Source organism: Elgaria multicarinata, chromosome 3, assembly GCF_023053635.1.
Source record: "Elgaria multicarinata webbii isolate HBS135686 ecotype San Diego chromosome 3, rElgMul1.1.pri, whole genome shotgun sequence".
In the NCBI taxonomy this organism is placed as follows: domain Eukaryota; kingdom Metazoa; phylum Chordata; class Lepidosauria; order Squamata; family Anguidae; genus Elgaria; species Elgaria multicarinata.
The window spans coordinates 144,282,639-144,303,299 of NC_086173.1; the positions used below are offsets into that span (position 1 = coordinate 144,282,639).

Here is a 20,661-nt window from a genome sequence, read left to right on the forward strand (position 1 = left end):
CCAAGGCTAATGGGGTTCCTCAGTCGCCCTGCTGGAACAGTGCCTGTGAACCGCCCTCACCTGGTCATAGTACTTGTTGATGTACTTGTAGAGTTCGTGCAGCGCCACCAAGGAATTGAGTTCACCTGAGTAATTCTGCAAGCAAGAGATAACTGCTGTCAGTGACCGAGGGAGCCAAAGCTCCCCTTTATTCATCCCACTTCAACAGCTCTGGGGTGTGTGTGTGTCAGGGGTCGAGTTGCAAATTAGGCAGGCAACATGGTGAAGGAACCACAGGGGCTTAAGTGTCATAAAGATTTATGAAGCTCCGGCACCCAGGCTGCTGTTTTATACCAGGCCAGAGGATTTGTCCATCGGCAGCGTCTCAGGCCTCATCATCTTTTCCATCACTACCATCCAACCCTTTTAACTCACATGGACTTATACAAAACACCCGCAGAAGTCTGGGGATCCCCTTGCCTGGCAGTAGCAGGGGAATCCCTCGTTTATCTCTCATCAGACAGGAAGGGGATCCTGTCCTTATCAGAGGTAAGGGAGGGACAGGCGCTACTTACCCGTGATAGTTCAGCCAGGGCGGAATTCATCTCCTGGTCGCTGGCAGAGATGGTCTGGCGAATATCTGCATAGTACCTGCAAAGGTCGAAATACTTAGGATCCATTTCTCCACTCGAGTCGTTTGCCTTTCTTCCTCCCTCCACGTACCCAGCTTGCCCCTCCGATCCCCTTTCTTACCTTTCCACCATCTGCTTATAGCGTGGAATGTCACGGGCGTAGAGCAGCTTGTTAATGGGGGAATCCTGGAAAGGCCACAATGGGAGCAAGAATTTAGTGACAAGGCCCAGAAAACGGCAAATGTAAGGATTACAAAAACACCCTACCAAGGGGATGGGGAGGAAAGAAAGGAGAGGAATCACTGCAGAGAGATGTGAAGGGTACAAACCTCCCGCATCCCTTAATCCAAGGAATCCAGTCCTCAGCCTTGTCTGGTAATTGGCCACACGGGTCAGAGTTGTACTGCATGATAATGAGGTTGAGCAACTTGCTATGTTCAGTGCCAGTTTTTGGGAAACTGATAGATGTGTGCAGTACGCAACCCCAGCCCTAGCACTAACATAGCTGAACCATTTTGCCCCCTTTGAGATGTATTATTAGCCCCCAGCAGCTTAGAATCATAGAATAGTAGAGTTGGAAGGGGCCTACAAGGCCATCTAGTCCAACCCCCTGCCCATTGCAGGAATCTACCTTAAACCATTCCTGACAGATGGTTGTCCAGCTTCACAGGGGCCACATCACAACTCAGTTGCGAAACAACGGCAGCAACTAGACCATAAGAACCCACCTGCTGGATCAGACCAAAGGTCCATCTAGTCCCGCCTCCTGCTTCCCACTATGGCTAACAAGATACCTGCGTCATATAACCAACCCAATGTGGATTTGGAGCCACCCCAGAGCAAATACGACATCAAGATAGCCCCTTGTTGCCATGATGCATGTACAGCTCACTGGACAGAGACAACCATCTGTCAGGGATGCTTTAGGGTGGATTCCTGCATTGAGCAGGGAATTGGGCTCAATGGCCTTGTAGGCCCCTTCCAACTCTGCTCTTCTGATTCTATGAAACTCTGGCTGGGGCACATGGTGGCTGACAGGTCCCCTGCTGAATATGCACTAGAACAGGGGTGTTGAACCTCTGTCCCGTGGGCCAAATCTGCTCCTCTGGGGGTTCCCCAAATGGCCATTCCCCCCCACATCACCAAGTGGTTCCTATTTCCCACCCCCAACTCCACACAGTGCATAGTTAAATTATGGAACTCACTACCACAATATGTAGTGATGGCCACCAATCTGGATTTATTTCTTTATTTTATGTATTTAAGGATTTTTATGCCGCCATTCAGCCAAAAAAGGCTCTCATGGCAGCTTACAAAAGTATTTCTTGACAGTCCCTGCCCACAGGCTTACAATCTAAAAGACATGACACAAAAGGAAAGGGGATTGGGAGGGAGGAGGAGGAGGAGGGGGGAAAGGAAAGCAAATTCAGACACTACAATCTTAGTTGGAAAGTTCAGCAGTTACAGTTGACAGCAGGAGGGAGGGGGCTCTCAGCTGGAGCTGGACCCAGGCACGGTGGAGAGGTGCCTGGCTGCTGCTTCCTCCCTCACTGGTGGCCTCCGCAGAGACATGGATGGCTTCAAAAGGGGGTTGGATAAATTCCTGGAGGCAAAGGTTATCAATGGCTACCAGCCCCGATGGTTGTGTGCTATCTCCAGTATTTGAGGCAATAAGCCTGTGTGCACCAGTTGCTGGGGAACATGGGCGGGAGGGTGCTGTTGCACCATGTCCTGCTTGTTCATCCCTGGCTGATGGCTGGTTGGCCACTGGGTGAACAGAGTGCTGGACTAGATGGACCCTTGGTCTGATCCAGCAGGGCTCTTCTGATGTTCTGATGTTCTAATTGTTTGGTGGTTTCCTGGGATCCCCCCACCAAACACCCATTCGAAAAGGTTGAAATGCCTCTCCTAAGGCTTAGTTACTGGCAGGAAGAACTGTAAGCTAAAATGTGCTGGTATTTTGGGTATTTTGATCCTTCCTTCCTTTGCTTTTGGCCTCACCCACCCCCATCGGCATGCGCAGCACATTCCATTAGGGTGTGCACGCAAGGAATTTTTTTTTTTAAAGGCAAACATTTACTGAATACTCAATCATAAAGGACATTATTTTCATTCGTTTATTTATTAAGCACTGTAGACACTGATGCCCTACTCTGTGTTCAGCTTGCTTGACTGGGGAGGGCTGTTGCAGGTGGGGCATTGGTGGGGCTTTGTGGTGACACTGGCCAGAGGAGGGGCTTTCGAGGTGATATAAGCCTTCGAGGCCCCTCCTCCTGGCCTCTTGGAAGTGTGGCTCCCAGCAGAGCGATTCCTTTTCACTCCTGCTGCTGGGAGCAATAGCGCACTGGCTGGTGGTAGCGGCAGCGAAGCAGCCAGAGGGCAGCCAGAGAACTGTTCCCCCTCTGGATCCCTACTCAATGGCCTCCTCAATTCGGTGCTTATTGCTTGAGGCATTAGGGTGTGCCTGGGGACACCCAGCACACCCCTTGTGCACGCCTATGCCCACCCTTGAATGGGATCCCCCCCCAAAGAGCTTCCCCGAAATTGAGTTGAGGTTCAACACCCTTGCACTAGAAGGTGAACAGTTGATCTGGGCAGCCCCACTGGCTCCAAAGGGCAAGGGGGAACCACCATACGAGAGCAGAGAGGAACAGCCAGAGGTTGAGAACAACCAGAGTGCGGCTCAGATTTCAACCAAGGGTTCAAAAAAACGTTCTGGATGAGAGCTCTGCACTTAACGCCGTAGTGAATTATGGCAAAGACAATACAACAAAAATGGCTTGGATGTCCCTTGCTGTCTGTCACATCTCCGGTACTAGCGTCCACGATAGTTGTGCAACTGCGTCCCACATGACAAGTCACATTCGTGCTGACAGAACAGCATTTTCCCAGTGAGAAAACATCACGGGCCGTGCATAAGGGAAAGGGACCCACAGTGGCAGGTGCAACCTTGAGAAAAATGCCTGGATGCCCTGCAACGAATGGGAACATCTGCCGGACATTTATTGCTTTAGGAAATGCTGGTCTAGAAAGCAGACGGCTTCTGGATTTGTCGACCGGCGGCTGAACATAAATGGGAGGCTTCTGCCCAGGCCTTCCCTGACTTACCCGACCCAGCTTGTGGTCGGCGAGTGTGCAGGAGTCCATGAAGGTCTGAGCAATGACCAGGAGCACGGCTTCCACGTTATCCGACGTCTGCACGTCAAAGACGAACTCGGGGTTCTTGATAATGTTGATCCAGAACCTCAGGGGCAGGCTGTAGTGAGAAGAAGAAATATTCAACAGACCTGCACTTGCTGGGAGCTCCCAGATAAGGTAAGGCCCAGCACTGGACAACAGGTGGGACATAATTGTATTTATTTATTTATTTATTTATTTATTTATTACATTTCTATACCACCCAATAGCCGAAGCTCTCTGGGCGGTTCACAAAAATTAAAATCATAGTAAGACAATCAACAGGTTAAAGGCACAAATACACAACACAATATAAAAAGCACAACCAGAATAAAAACCACGTAGCAAAATTGATATAAAATTAAAATACAGAGTTAAAACAGTAAAATTTAAATTTAAGTTAAAATTAAGTGTTAAAATACTGGGAGAATAAAAAGGTCTTCAGCTGGTGATGAAAGGAGTACAGTGTAGGCGCCAGGCGGACCTCTCTGGGGAGCTCGTTCCACAACCGGGGTGCCACAGCAGAGAAAGCCCTCCTAGTAGCCACCTGCCTCACTTCCTTCGGCAGGGGCTCACAGAGAAGGGCCCCTGTAGATGATCTTAAGGTCCGGGCAGGTACATATGGGAGGAGGCGTTCCTTCAAATAACCTGGCCCCAAACCGTTTAGGGCTTTAAATGTCAATACCAGCATATATAATAATAATAATAATAATAATAATAATAATAATAATAATAATAATGCTGCTGCAAAAACTACAGCAGGTTAGTCCAGTGAATTAGAACCAAACCAGATAACGTGATACCAAATATGTCATTAGAAAGCAAATTCAAGATTCATATCTATATCACTGTAGGCCCGGGGGTGTGGGTTGATTTTTGTTGGGACTGCAACACACAGGGAGGGGAGGTTTGACAAACTGGGGCAGCATTTCGCGCTACTTCTGGTTTGGCCCTTAGATCGTTTGGTTTGGATCTAGGAAACCTGCACAGCCATCAATGTATCAGAATGCTTTGGGCAGGTTACATTCCCTGTGCCTCAATCACCCAAGCTGTAAAATGGGGATACTAAGAGCCTAGCCCACACGGCTGGTGTGACAATGAGGACTAGATAACACAGGAGGGGCAGCAGGAATGGGCGTGGCCCATTTCTGCCAGAGTATTGTCTTCTGTTGGGCAAAGGAGAACACGGCGTCTGAAGATTTCATTGGGATATTCTGCTAGGCATCAGCTCCGGCTGCATACCTGTTTGTCTTCCAGATGTGGATGGTCTCTGGGTCTGTGATCCCGTGATTCAGTGCTTGCTCATCCAGCAGATCAAAGAAATACTTCACAGCCATCGGGACGGGGCGGCTGGTACTGAGGATCACTTGGAACAAGTCGTCCACAAACTTTTGCAGTGTCCCCTGCAGGCAGAAATCAGGACAATGGGCATTTGCCCAGCTCAGTTTGGGGGCAAGTGAATGGAAGAATGATGATGGCTATGAAGAAAAAACTACATCCGTCTTCCAGTGCCAAGGCAGCCACAGCCTGACGGCAGAATGACATATTACCCGGGGTTCCATAATTGTTTTTTGGGGGGGACTTTCTCCCCTTTACACCAGATGTGGGGAATCTTTTTTGGCCTTAGGATCACATTTCCTATGGGAAATCTTTTGGGGGCTGCATGCCAGCAGTGAGTGGGGATGGACGCACCCCACACTCTCTCTCAAACATACTCCCCATCCATCTATTCAATTCTATTACTCTGCTCCCTTCTTTCTCTCCCTCCACCCCACCCCACCCCACCCCACCCCACCATACCCCTGCTTTACACAACAAGGCTGCCAAGGCTCTTTCCCCACTGTGTATCCTCCAAAGTCCTTTCCCCAAAACTTAGAAGAAAAGAAGAGCCATGTTGGATCAGGCCAAAGGCCTATCTAGTTCAGCATTTGTTCTTGCAGTGGCCAACCAGACGACCCAACAGGAAGTCCACAAATAGGACAATGTGCAACAGCACCCTCCTTCCCATGTTCCCCAGCAACTGGTGTACATAGGCATATTGCCTCCGATATTGGAGGTAGCACATAGCCATCAGGGCTAGTAGCCTTCGATAGCCTTCTCCTCCAGGAACTCGTCCAATCCTCTTTTAAAGCCATCCAAACTGGAGGCCATCACTCCATCTTGTGGTAGTGAATTCCATAATTTAACTATACGCTGTGTGAAGAAGGACTCTCTTTGATCCGTCTTGAATCTCCCAGTCAGCTTCAAGGGATGACTCCAGGTTCCACTGTTATGAGAGATCTCCACTTTCTTCACCCCATACATAATTTTGTACACCTCTATAATGTTTGCCTTCACTCGTCTTTTCTCTAAGCCAAGCAGTGCCAGGGATGTTAGAACCTTTCCTCACATAGGGGCCTCGCTCCAGCCTCTTGATCATTTCAGTTGTCCATCTTTTCTTCGCTTCTTCCAGCTCTACAACATCTTTTTAAAGGTGCGGTGACCTGAACTGTACAAATCCATGAAGTAGTCACGCCATAGATTTGTATAAGGGAAGTACGATACTGGCAGTTATATTTTTGATTCTCATGACGTAACTTTGCGGATGAGATGAAGTCACAAAACCTAGACTGACAGTGCAGTTCTATGCATGTTTACTCAGAAGTAACCCTTGCTGTTTCCAGTGGGGCCTGTTCCCGGGGAAATGTCCATAGAATTGAAGCCTGAGAAGATATGGGGAAAGAAAAAAGAAAAGAAAATGAGGACACCAGGGCTGGGGGGGTGCTCCTTCTTCACCTTCATGGAGAGGAGGCGGGTGAGATAGATCTCAGGAATGGCCTTGGCTCTCTCTCGCTCCCGCAGGCTCCCTCGACGATGTTTCGGCAGCTCAGGCTCCTCGGTCGGTTTCACCAGGTGCCATGGCTTCATCCCGCCCTCATCGGCATCCTCTAGCATTGGGGTCTCTACAACACAGAAAGCAATACGTGCCAAAAACAGTTTTGGAACTAGTGGAGGCTGGTGGCTCCGATGTCAATGGGGCGGTGAATCCACCCTGGGTTTCAGTCAGAACTATAGAAAGGAGCTATCCAAGGTTCTATGGAGAGCTCCTTCGGCGTTCTGAGTGGTTCTGACTGAAACCCAGAGCAGATTCACCGCCCCATTGACATCGGAGTCACCAGCCTCCATGGTTTGGAACTTGCTTCTGGATCAGCCTTCTCTTCCTTGATTACATTTGCATCCCCCATCTTTTCTCCAAAGAGTTCAAGAAGGCATTTATGGGCTCCCTCCACGTATTTACTTTCACAACAATTCTGTGAGGACCAAACTAAACATTCTCCTAATCACACACAGTGTTGGCTATGCATCATTGTCTCCCCTACTCTCGTGTACGTGTGTGTGGTCCACGGCACTTCTGGATGCTCCCTGGTTGGCCTCAGGCCTGTCTACTGTTCTCACCCTCCCTCCCTAACCAACTCAGGGACAAACGAAACGTTTTCCTAGTCACACCTAGTATAGCTATGCCTGGTTGTTTTCCATACTCTCGTGTAAGCGTGCATGGCCTTGATTCAGATCAGGGCCATGCCACTTTGTGAGGGGGTTAAGCCTTCTGCCCTCCACCACCCATTTTTCCTTGAAATTCCATCCAGCCTTTTTCTTTTTTTTTAACCCACTCCCTTCCCCACTCCCACTCCCCCGATAGGAAGATGGAATTGTGTGGGGAAAGGGTGAGTGGGTTGAACATCCCCCTTTCCCCACACAATTCCATCTTCCTATAGGGGGGGAGTGGGTAAGGGAGGTTTTTTTTAAAAAAAAGGCTGGATGGAATTTCAAGGAAAAATGGGTGGTGGAGGGCAGAAGGGTTAACCCCCTCACAAAGTGGCATGGCCCTGATCTGAATCAAGGCCATGCACGCTTACACGAGAGTATGGAAAACAACCAGGCATAGCTATACTACGTGTGACTAGGAAAATGTTTCGTTTGTCCCTGAGTTGGTTAGGGAGGGAGGGTGAGAACAGTAGACAGGCCTGAGGCCAACCAGGGAGTTTTAAGGGAGAGTGGGGATTTGAACCTGTGTCTTTCAGTTCTAGTCTGACACTCTTAACCAGTACATCACTAAAAGCCCTGACCTTCTCCCCCTGGAGTGCTGTAATCCACCCAAACTGGCACTGATATCTCCCCCTGCCCCCCCCCCCCACATTTATCTCCAACAATCAGTTCAGTCCCAGCTTTAACAAGAGTTGAGAACCGCCCAGAGAGCTCCCGCTATTGGGCGGTATAGAAATGTAATAAATAAATAAAATAAATAAATAAATAAATAAATAAATAAATAAATAAATAAATTGAGAGTGACTCACTCTCTCCAGCGATGTAATCCTGATTCTCCCTGGGGAGGTGCTTGGTCATACGAGGAACAAGAGCAACCGTGGCTCCATCAGGGACCTGAGCATGAACAAAAAAAACCACCTTTGGGTTAGACCGTATCCTCTGCTCCTCGTTTCAACACTACCTTGTTTTTACGTGTGACTGGAAAAACACGGGCGCATGCATTTTGGACCACTCTCACATACAGTCCAAGACATGTCCAACTCCACACATGCCAACACCCCTGGCTTTTGACCCAGTACAAGCCAGTTTGAAGCCCCCCCTCCCCCAAGTCATTGTCCTAAAGGTTAAGGCTTTTTAGCAAAGCCTTTGATAGCTAAATCCACCAGCCTGCACACTGCCTTGTTTTCATTGGATTTTACTGTTTTAAAATTTCATACTGGTTTTAACATGTTAATGGATTAATTTGTTTTAGAATTGTATATTTATTGTTCTATTTTATATATATATATGGTTTTATCTGTACGCCAACCTGAGATCCTTGTGATATAGGGCGGGATGTAAATGTTTTAATTAATAAATAAATAAATTATAAATGTGTGGGGATGCTCAAAAGAGATGATACTCAAAGGCAGCCTCCTCCAACCTGGCGACCTCTGGATGTGTTGGGGTTGATGGGAGTTGTAATCTGACATGTCTGGAGGTCATGAGGTTGGGGGAGGCGCATCTGCACATTATAAGCTTGAGGCAGCCTATGGCACATGCTCATTGCCATGTGCCTGTGTGTTTATTGTCTATGAAAAGTCACAGACAAATTTTTGTAACTTGACTTTTTATCTGGTGCTGGTCTATTTTTTGTTGTTGTCGTAAAAGCAGTGTTGGAGGTGGCTGACATCATTTTAAAAACAAAACCAACAATATTCAATGGAACAACTTAAAACCAACAGTAAAAAACAAAAGCAAACAGAACCAGGCAAGTGGAAGGCTTGTCTGAACAGAAAAAGTCTTTACCAGGTGGCAGAAAGATAGAGAAAGGGCTACATGCTGTATCCCAGATGGGTAAATATCTAGGGAATAGCCGTAGCTCAGTGTGATAGAGCACCAGCTTTGCGTACAGAAGGTCCCAGGTTCAATCCTTGCCATCTCCATTCTCTGCTGTGGCACCCCGGCTGTGGAATGAGCTCCTAAGGAGGTTCGCTTGGCACCTACATTATATGCTTTTAGACGCCAGGTGAAGACCTTTTTATTCTCCCAGTATTTTAACAATCTATAAATACATTTTAACATGGTGTTTTAAATTTGTAATTTTGCATTGCTGCTGTTTTTATCTGGTTGAGCTTTTTAATTGTATTTTATATTATGGTTTTATACTGTTGTTTTATATTATGAATGGTTTTAATTTCTGTGAACCGCCCAGAGAGCTCCGGCTATTGGGTGGTATAGAAATGTAATAAATAAATAAATAAATAAATAAATAAATCTCCAGGCAGGGCTGGAAAAATTCCTGCCTGAAACCCTGTGGGGAGCCATTGCTGCTACTCAGTGTCGACCATACTGACTTAGATGAACCAAGAGTCTGACCCAGCAGAAGGCAGGGAGCTTCCGATGTAACTTCACTTATATCCCAAATGAGTATATTTTTTTCCTTAGAATCCTGAATCAGAAACACCAAAAGGCTCTCTGCTCCAACTCCCTTGCCACAAAATAGGGCCTTCCCTTCACTGGAGCCCATGGGTCGGGAAGAGACCACAAGATGTGGTATCCAGAGAATCAGGAGCCCAGCAACGTGTTCCTTCCTGAGAAAATCGCTTCAGACAACTTGTGCATTGAGCCGAGTCATCCAGGGCAGGGGAAGGCCAAAAGCAAGCGAGCAGAACAAACCCCTCCCTTGTTAAGTATATGAAAAGAAATACTTGCTTAGTCATTAAAATTGTGTGTGTATGGCTATCTCAGGGTTAAACAGAGAAAGTCTATCTGTGGGCAATTACCTTGAGATAGAGGCTGTTCTGGGAACCTTGCCAAGATTCTAAGTTAGCCTCATCACAGCTGTATGTAATGTAGATAAGAATTGTGTAGATGTGTATATAGTTTCTCACTTGTGTAAAATGGAACTGATCACTGCTTGATGATCACTGCTCTATGATCACTGCTCTCTGTGTATGCCTCAGTGTGCTGATCTGAACTGATCTGAATTGAACTGCACAGAAGCCTGAAGGAAATAAACCAGCTCTGCTGTGTAAGACCTGCGTGATGTGTGTTTGTTTCTGAGCACAAACAGAGTTCCAGAGAGAGAAAAGTTCTGGCACAATAACCCAACATCCCTCACCTTGTAGTGTTGCAGTGTGTTGAGACGCTTCCAGTTGCCCTGGACGACAGAAGTCACGTCCTCGTCAGAGAGGATGAGGTGCCCAGCCAGCCCTGATCTCCATTCTAGCACCACCAGACATGGAAAAACAAAACGAAAACAACCAGGTCTGACAACAGCACGGAGCAGAGGCCAGCGCCTTCAAGCCTTTTAGGGAGGAGAGGAAGTCACTTGCGCTGTGCATCGTGGCCTCCAACGTTATGCCACTGCCCTCTCGCCATTGTTTCCCCCGTGGCCTAACTTGGGTTGACCTGGCAGTGGACGGGGGAAGCATGGCTTGCAGTTGCCTAGCAACTGTGCTGGCTCAGGGTTTGGTAGGAGATGGCCCGGACGTAGGAGCACAGTGAGGGGCAGTGGCACAGAGCTAGAGAGGTGGGTTTCCATTTAGGGTCCCATATTGCACCATATTCCACTGTAACAGCTGCCTCTTGCATTGGCTGGGCCTGGTATTCCACTCACCCAAGTCAAGCGAGTCTGGGTCTGGTCGGTGGCAGTAAGGTGTCCCTTTGTAGATCTGGTCAAGGATCTTCTCCTTCACCTGGGTGATGGTGTCACAGTCCAGTCCCTTCACCACGACGCCCTGGGCGCCCTCTGTTCCTCCTCCCACGGTGCTCCCGGCTTGAGCCAAGGCAGTTAAAGTCTGGAAAAACAAAACACCAAGCCAAGCTGCACTCTGCTTGTCCATCTGCTCCATGCAGCCACATGCTAAGGGCTAAAGATGCTCCCCGGTGCTACTGTCACCCAAGGGAACAGGCCACAGCTGGTGCAAAGGGCCTCAGGCCACTGGGCAGCACTAGACAGGATTCCCAAGACTGCGTTACCCTCGTAGCACTATTGCAGGAGTTGGCGGGAGTCATTTGAAATGAAGACAGTGGGTAGAGGGGGGGTACTTAACCCTTCCGCTGTTCCCTTACTTTCCCCTGAAAATGCTTCCACCCCCACCCCTCCCTTCTTTGGTCATCTTTACTTATCACATGTACTGGGCCATCCCTGCAAAGACGGAATGCCTAGGGTGACCGCATGAAAAAGGAGGACAGGGCTCCCGTATCTTTAACAGTTGCATAGAAAAGGGAATTTCAGCAGGTGTCATTTGTATATATGGAGAACCTGGTGAAATTCCCTCTTCATCGCAACAGTTAAACCTTCAGGAGCTATCCTAGAGTGACCAGATTCAAAAGAGGGCAGGGCACCTGCAGCTTTAACTATTGTGATGAAGAGGGAATTTCCCCAGGTCCTCCATATATACAAATGACACCTGCTGAAATCCCCTTTTCAATACAACTGTTAAAGGTACAGGAGCCCTGTCCTCTTTTTCATATGGTCACCCTATTGCTGCCCCTGTAATAACATAGAGGCGAAGTCCATCTTGCATGTTCTATTCTACTGCAGTTACTACCAAGAGGCCAGGAAAGACCTAATATTCCCAGTGATTCCCAGGTTGCTCTCCTGAGTCTCTTATGATTATTTTACTTCAGGGCACCAATAAGCCTATTACTGAGCAAGTGGCCAAATTTTGGAATCTGGATATTCTCATTAGACCACTCACAGATGTCTGATCATTATTTTAAACCTACTGATTAGCATTTTTACAGATTTTGTATCCTTTCTTTTGTACATCATGTATTTTTTTTTATTAACATCTGTGTACTTATATGCTATAATAATGGTCTGTTGTCTGTAAATAAAGATTGATTGATACTTCACACATGTCCATCCAATAGTGCAGTTAGGGCAATGCTACTAGGGATAGGACGGAAAGCTGGGAGATGCGGCCTGGACCCCGTGGGGGGCTAGGAGCCTGCAGCTGAGGGTGAGGCCCAAGACTGGCTCTATCTCTTTCCCAACAAGACCTTCAGCAGCTCTCACCAGTGTGCGATATTCCAGGTCCTCTCGGAGAAGGCGGTTGTCATTCAGGGTATACTTAGCTTTCCCGGTCACCCCGTCTACTGGCCCCTTATCTACTTGGTGCTTGATCCCTCGGAAGAGCATGTAGAGAGGCTCCCCAATAGAGTCCTAGAGGAGAAACAGAGAAGGCCTCATCAACCACCTGACATTCTGGCCCATCCCAGCTGCATCCACAGAAATGGTGGCATCTGAGCCACATCAGACCCCTGATCTTCAACTGGTGGGTTGGTCTCAGCTCGACCTCAGCTGGGTCGCACCAACAGCACGACCACCGTACGACCAGATGGTACAAATTTAAGAAGCGGCTCCCATAATGCACGACTGGGCTCAAGGTGGGTGCCAGGTCTGAAAAAGGGTGGAAGGCTAGTGATCAGACTTGGATCCTTTCATCCTGAATAAAAGCTGATTTAACCAGCAGCTGGTGTGCAAGTGTCAGTACCAAAAATGTCTTGGACTCAGCCTAGGTGCTGCTGCTCCCCAAATGAGGAATTGTATGGATCTATATTTCACAGTTCTGAAGGACAACTGCTCCCAGTGTGTCTTGATGTCCAACTCTTAACACGCTAGCAGCATGTTCCAGATCCAAGACCAACTCGGAGTCCAGTTCCCCTGCTCTTGTCACCCTTTATCACCTCGGAGGACACCAAGATCCCTGGAAGTCTCGCTGTGCCTCCCACGTGCCTCCATGAAGAGGCTCTGACAAGGGGGTTCCACCCTCACCGGAACTGGTGTAATGCCTGTCTCTAGGGGAAAGTGGGAGGGGCATGGGATGGAGTGAGGAGAGAGCAAAACCTCCGGTTGAAGAGAGGAGAGCGGAAGGGAAAGAGGGAGCTGAGGAGGCAGAAGGAGGGAGTTGACGGCGAAAAGGGGAGGAAGGAAAGAGAAATCAGCAGCATTGTGAGGAGGAGGAGGAGGAGGTGGAAGAGACCGTCTGCAGTTTTGTGAAGAGCGCACCTCCACATGGAGAGAGACAAGCAACCAGGGAACTAAAGAACTGGAATAAACAACCGTTGTTGGACCGGTGAACCTAACACTGTGCTTCACAGAGAACTGTGGGTTAAAAAATAGTTGATTCATATTGTTTACTTCACGCTGATATTCTCTAAGCCTTCTTAAGCGAAGTAAATTCTGTTAAATATTTATTTGGTTTGGGCTCTGGAGTGATTGCAGTCTATAGAAACCGGAAATGTCACATTGGCATTAGGAGCAATGTGGGGAAAGTAGATGTTGCAGGACATGGCAGGCTGCCTTGGCTTCCCCTCCCCATGCCTGGCGAGGTGGAGGTCTTACCCTTACAAATGCGTAGAGGCAGATGGACATCCAGTTGGTCAGCAACTTCTCAACCACTGTTTCTGTCCTAAAAGAGATCACAGGCTTGTTAGGGTCTTGCCTCTTCTGAAGGCAACCTGTATCCCAGGGATGGAGAAAGTGTGGGACTGCCACCCCCCATCATCCCTCACCATTGGCTATGCTGGCTAGGGTTGATGGGAGTTGCAGTCCAACGACATCTAGAGGGTCCTATGTTCCTTACCCCAGCTGTATCCCCCAAATGGTTGTGTAATGCCTCTACACTCTTTTTTTTAAACACACACACGCATTCTGAAGTTGGGTGATGGGGATCCTAACACTGTCTTCCGAATGCTGCTGCTGTTCTATCCGGTTTGCGATTGCCCTCATGTCCTGCTGGTGGGCTTCCCATTGGGGCATGTGGCTGGCCATGGTGCAAACAGAAACCTGGACTAGATAGGGCTTTTGTCTGACCCAGCAGGTCTCTTCTTAGGTTAAGTATGTATTAATGATGGGAATTGCTGCTTTGAGGTGTGGTGATGCCCACTGGCTTAGGGGGCTTTAAGAAGGGGGATTAGGCATAAAAACACAGGAAGGGCCGGGCTGGATCAGACCGAAAGGTCCATCTAGTCCAGCACTCTGTTCACACAGTGGCCAACCAGCTGTCAACGGGAGACCCACCAGCAGGACACGGGTGCAACAACACCCTCCTGCCCATATTCCCCAGCAACTGGGGTATTTTATTTATTTATTTATTTATTTATTTATTTATTTATTTATTTATTGCATTTTTATACCGCCCTGGGCGGCTCACAAAAATTAGGTTTTTAGGTATATAGGTTTACTTCCTCTGATACTGGAGGTAGATAAATTCATGGAAGATCAATGGCTATTGTTTGATTGATTGATTTCAAAAAGGTTTTTTTCAACCCTAAGAAGAGCCCCTAAAGCATTTACGTAAAAACCAACCAACCAACCAACAAGCACAAAGCACGATAAGTAATAAGAAATAAAATGAAATCCTTTAAATCAAAAGGAGCAGAATTCAGTTATATATATATATATATTTTAAGAGCCACTAAAAGCCAGATCGAATCAAAATGTCTTAACTGCCTGCCTAAATGCCACCAGGGATGGAAACAGTCTCACCTCCTTAGGGAGGGAATTCCACCGTGGCTGCTGCCACAGAAAACGCCCTGGGGCTGCTTGGATGACACAACAGCCTGTGACTGGCCGCAGCGTGAGCGGGGTGTATGCAGCCGCCATTTTGAAAATGCAACCCACACTTGGTTGTTTAACTCTCACGTAACCCGTGCTTGCCAGCTTTGCAGGATGCCACAACCCCCACGTGGGAGTTGCATATGCAACGTGGTGCCTGCGGGGAACATGGCTCATCATGGGTTAAATAACCCACGATGAGCTGCAGCGTGTTGTCTGAACTTGTCTTCCCAGCTTCAAAGGCAATACGTCTTGCCTTCTCTTGTCTTGCCATCCCAGGTTCGAAGGCAATATGGCCCTAAATGCCAATTTTGTGGCAGGCAAACACTGGGGGCGGGGGGGGGGGGTGAGGGCCAGGCTGTTGCCTTCAGGTCCTGCTTGTGGGCTTCCTACAGGCATCCAGTTGGCCCCGGTGAGAAGCAGGCTGCTGGACTAGATGGGCTTTTGGTCTGATCCAGCAGGGCTCTTCTGAAGCTCTTGTGCACAGCCAGCATTCACGCCAGGTTCTCCCATGTTCATCCCCTGCTCCTGGGTTTGTGCAAACAGCCAGATCCACCAAAATCTCCCTCTGCTACAGAAAAAGTGGTTCCACTTGAAAAACAGAAGACGATCCCTGCTGATCAGACCCAAGGCCTTTCTACTCCCGCATCGTGCTTCGCACAGTGGCCAACCAGATGGCCGCAGGAAGCCCACGAGCAGCAGGCCGTGAGTGCCGTCTCCTGGCCTCCCGCTGTTGCTCCCCAGCCTCATCCCGCCTCCTCATCCCAGAAGTAGCACAGAGCCATCAGGACTGGGAGCCCCGTCCTCCATGAACCTCCCTCACCTGTGCCCTCGCGCCCGGCTCGCTCACCTGCGCAGCATCAGCTTGGGGTTCTTGGCCACGTATTGCTCCACCAAGTCGTTCAGGAGCGTCTTGAGGATGTCTGTGAAGTACTCGAGCTTCCCGTGCAACGAGACCGTGAGCAGCGAGGCGACGTAGGCCCGGTCCCTCGGAGAGAAGGTGCGCTGGATTTCCAGGGTATGGATAAACTGGGCGGAGGGAGGCAACTGCGTTAGGCCATCCTCTCTCGGCTGGGAGCAGCAGGGCAATTTCTACTGGCCGGCGGGGTCACCCCTCCGAACGCACGTGCAGGACGGCCCCTCGCTTTCCCCATAAAACACATCAAAAGCAGGGTGGGGCCAAACCGAGAAGGTGCCCACGAGGGAATGGCAAGGAAGTGGATGAAGAAATGGGACAGGAACACAACTGAATCCGAGGCTCTGGAAGGACCAGGTGGTTTCAGAGATCCTGCGAGTGTCGATAAACTCATGACGAAGGGGCAGCAGAAATGCACTTGCAGCCCAGCAGCCAGGAATAAACGAGAAAGGGGCTCCATGTGCGTATAGCTGCATGTGCACAGGGCCCCTTTCTCACTCAGGCCAAATGCCAGGGCGCATCAGCGTGCCATGGGAGCCGCTCTTTGGGCATTTCCCCATGACTACCTCGCACATTCATTGATGGCGTGAATGGGGTTGTTTGAACAGCATGGTTGTAGCTATGCTGTGGCACTGATAGATCTCAGTAGGGAAGCCGTAGGCACGCCTTTGCACTTGCATGAACGGGGCCTTTACGGCCGCCACTGATGCAACGGGAGAAATAAGCAAGTTCCAGAGCCTCCGTTATTGCACAAAATGGAGGCTTGGGCTGAGGGTGGGTGAGCTCTTGACGTCGCTGAACGCTTGCCAAGCCTCAAAAGAAGCTCGTGAGGCACCACAAGAAGGGGCGGATGGCAGCAGGGCCAGCATCTGGCAAATTGGATGCGGGTGAGTCTGTCTACCCCCAGCTATCACCTAACTCAGGGGTGGACAAACCCAGGCCCAGGGGGGCAAACCCACCCCTCTAGGGATCTCAATTTGGCCCTCTGGGGTTTCCCAGAGGACCACGCCATCTTCCATTGGACACACCCCTTTCCCCACGACCACTGATGATTTATTTATTTATTTATTTATTATTTCATTTATTTATTTATTTTTGCATTTATATCCCACCTTTTTTCTTCCAAGGAACCCAAGGTGGCGTACATAATCCTCCTCCTCTCCATTTTATCCTCACAACAACAACAACCCTGTGAGGTAGGGTGGGCTGAGAGTCTGTGACTGGCCCAAAGTCACCCAGTGGGTTTCCATGGCCGAGTGGGGACTAGAACCCGAATCTCCCGACTCCCAGTCCAACACTTTAGCCACTACACCACACTGGCTGGTTTCCACACTGGCAATCCCTCCCCCCCATTCTAAAAGATTGAAATGCCTCCCCTAAGGCTTAGTTAGTGGCAGCAATAGCTTTCCGCTCAAATCTGCTGGCGTTTTTGGTATCTTGGCCCCGCCCCTTCTGCCTTTGGCCCCACCCACCCCTGGAATGGGGCCATTGAGAGCTTCTCCAAAACTGAATTCCCACCCCCCAGGCAGAAAAAGGTTCCCCATTCATGACTTGCCAGCAGGAATTTGGATAAAATGGCCTCCGCTCTGCTGCCATTTTACCTCAAAGTAAGACTACACAGAACAGCCTCCTTTGCTCTGTTGAAAAAACAACCCTAGGTGGCAAGTCCGACGGCACAGGCCCCCCGCCACACTTTTAACACTGTTCTCATTTAATCCAACACGATTAAATGCTGCTCCAGAGGTGTAGCAAAAGTTATTAGACAAACAGCCCCTGAACTTTCCGATTTTTTAATCTGCAATAGTGAGGGCTAGAAACTTGCCTCAATGCGTCACATCATGGATGTTGCTCTCATTCTGTGCTCATGACTTTACCCTCCTGAGCCCTTCCTGGCGGAACTGTAATATGTGTGATTTGCCTGATTCTATTATTTATTGAAGACTTTGAAAAAAAATATCTAAAACAGACCTTGGTGAGAAAGAGCTTGCTGTTGAGGAGATTGGAGAGCTGAACCAAGCCCTGTTCGACGGTCTGCCTCCGGCATTCTGGCACATCCAGATCCCTTTGTAATGGTGACTCGCGGTGACCCGGGAAGAAGATGCGTTCTGCATAGGTCTTGTAATCCAAGAAGGGAATCCCAGTGCCAACCAAGTCACTGGTGAGATCCATCATCTCTGTCATGAGGTCTGGAAAGAAAGAAGTGCTCATGTTACGGGGAAAGGGCTTGAGAGGCCTCCCCTCCAAAAGAAGGAAAGACATGCTGGGAACACAGGAAACCAGTGGAAGCTGCCTTGTAGACCCTGTCTATACAAGGCTGTTAATCTGCTCTATCTACTTTTGGTTTCACGGCAGAATTGAGATCCGAGCACCACACAAGAAGCATTTCCTTTCCTGCTACATAACCTCTAGAAGGCATGGTGGTGAAGCAAAAGAGCACAAATTCACAAGAGGAAACCACGCTTTCTTTCGCTTTTACAGTTAAATGCCGCATTTTCTCTGCTCTAAAAAAAAAAAAAAAACTCATGGAAAGTGCTATTTACAAACAGAAGCAAAATGTTATCCAAAGAACCTGTAAACAACCATGAGTAGGGGAGGATGAGTGCACAATAAATGCCTCATGTCGAAAAGCCCTAATTTTCCATTTGGTCCAGGGCTGTCTATTACTCAGACTGGCAGCACCTACCCAAGTCTCAGGCAGGGAAGGATCTTTTCAATCATCACCTGCTACCTGATGTTTTTCTAACTGTAGACACCGGGGATTGAACCGGGTACCTTCTGCGTGCAAAACACGTGCTCTGTCAGTGAGCTATGGCTCCTCCCCTGCTGTCTTCCTAAGTACACCTCAGGAAGGTTGAACTAATTTTTCTTGCCTTAGGGAGGGCTCCCCCGATGTTCCCCTCCAGCCTTACAGTTCAAAACGGAGAGCAGGCCAGCCAGAACAGATGCTGCTCAACTCCAGGGGTCAGGGTTGGGCAGAGGCCGGGGGCAGTGGGGCCAGTTGGCACGAGCCTACGATTTTGAGGGGTCCTACTCCAAGTCCCCCTGGGCAAAGTTGCTTGTTTTTTTTCTGTTGTTGATGATGAACTTGCCCAAAGAAAAGCACGTAAAGCATTTGTGAATGTGAAGAAGTGATGTCTTATATACATCTTGAATAAAAGTGCTAGCCATTACCTTTTTTTATAAATCGTTCTAGTTCATATGTATTTAGAACTGATTAAAATGAGCAGTTTGAAATGGGGCCTACATTTCCCATCTGGCTGGGCCTACTACCAGCTTTGCCCGGCCCTGCTAGGGGTCCACTTGCTTAACACAGCAGCTTTAAATGGAACAGATCCTGATGCAGGGAAGGAAGTGGCTCCTTAAAGCAGCTTTCCCCAACCTGGGGTCCTCCACATCTGTTGGACTACAACCTACACTGTCCCCGTCAGCTAGTTGGGGGTGATGGGAGGTGTGATTCAACACATCGGGAGGGCGCCGGGTTGGGAAAGGCTTGAGCCTTGAAAGGATTTTACATCAGCAGAGGCCAGGCTGTGTCTACCACTCCTCGTACCTGTGAATTCTTTTTTGCACCGGTCCCGCACACTGGTTTCCAGATTTTCAAGCTGGATCTGAACTTTTTTGTAATCTCTCAGGGCCTGTTTGCTCTTTCTCCTAGAAAGAAAGGAAATATTTTTATTGATTGGTTTTAGCAAAGTTGTTCCTTTTGCTCTTGATTTCTATGCTAGAGAATCACCGCAATTTTTGCAACCACAAAACCAAAATTGGGTAGCTGGAGTAAATCGTGTAAAACGTGCACGGTGCTGATTTAGGGGAACGTTGAAGGGTTTGGTTTTGCCAGAATTTGCAAGGGAAAGGGGTGGGGAGGGAAGAAGTTTGAGGAAAAGTGCAATTAGTCAACAAGGAAATGCAGGAAATTATAGATGGCAAAACATTAGAATTCTCAGTTGGAACGGGGTTTAAAAAATGCAGAGTTCTGATGCAAAATATTTCTCTGGGACATTGGGTTGGATCCAACTCTCGCGTGACTGGACTTCCCTGTCCTCTCCTCTGCTCCTTCTCAGGCTCAGAGTTCAACAACCCTCTGGAGTAGATGGGGCAGGGGCACAGCAGGGGGAAGGGGAAATCCATTCCACCAGGGTTTCCTTCCAACACCATTGGATGCTATTATTATTATTATTATTATTATTATTATTATTATTATTATTATTATTATTACATTTCCATACTGCCCAAGAGCTGAAGTTCTCAAAACAAACCTTGAAACCATAAAATACAACACAATATAAGACATTAAGAAACTTGCATTTAAGACAGAATAAAACCGAAGCAATACAACGAAATGATCTGCTTCCGGATCATAGAGCAGAACACTCGAGGGACAGACTCTGCAAGGAGGTTCAGAATAGGGGTGGGGTGGGTGGGAGAATGTCAGTCCCCAGCCCACAGCAACCATAGTCCACCCAGAGGCTTGAGCTGTCAGCATAGGAAACGGGGTCAGGATATGCACAGGCCCACAGGCAGCCACTGTGCATATTTATTGGTGTGCGAGCTATCCGGAATCCTATTATACACGTGGCTGTTGTGCCATCCTTTCAACGCGTCTAACTTGGAAAGTTCCCGATTTGAACTCTGCATAGGCACAGAGCCCATATGTGATGCACAGAGACCACGAAGAAGAACATATCTTTTCACACAGGCTTTCCCCAAACTTTAACTTAACGGACTTTATATGGCATTTTAAAAAACTTTTTAACTTTTAAATTTATTCAGATAATACTTGTTGTATTTTATGGTTTTAATTGTGCACTGCCCAGAGAGCCTCACCCATATCAGCCTGCCTGCCCTTTAGGATCAGAAAGGGAGGCCCTCCCTATTTGCCC

At 48.4% G+C, this 20,661-nt stretch overlaps 1 protein-coding gene across 1 annotated transcript in view; it reads right to left on the bottom strand.

Annotated features, from left to right (window-relative positions):
* Positions 1–20,661, bottom strand: part of PLXNB1 (plexin B1) — a 146,066-nt gene that overhangs the window by 3,880 nt on the left and 121,525 nt on the right. The window contains exons 25-38 of the mRNA XM_063122145.1: positions 19,332–19,432; positions 17,750–17,967; positions 15,716–15,894; positions 13,651–13,717; positions 12,322–12,468; positions 10,915–11,095; positions 10,417–10,520; positions 8,123–8,207; positions 6,564–6,730; positions 5,031–5,191; positions 3,720–3,867; positions 733–797; positions 555–630; positions 61–135 (exon numbers count right to left, since the gene is read on the bottom strand). Of these exons, the coding sequence (XP_062978215.1) occupies positions 61–135; positions 555–630; positions 733–797; positions 3,720–3,867; positions 5,031–5,191; positions 6,564–6,730; positions 8,123–8,207; positions 10,417–10,520; positions 10,915–11,095; positions 12,322–12,468; positions 13,651–13,717; positions 15,716–15,894; positions 17,750–17,967; positions 19,332–19,432 (1,774 nt within the window). The remainder of the gene's footprint in view (positions 1–60; positions 136–554; positions 631–732; positions 798–3,719; positions 3,868–5,030; positions 5,192–6,563; positions 6,731–8,122; positions 8,208–10,416; positions 10,521–10,914; positions 11,096–12,321; positions 12,469–13,650; positions 13,718–15,715; positions 15,895–17,749; positions 17,968–19,331; positions 19,433–20,661) is intronic.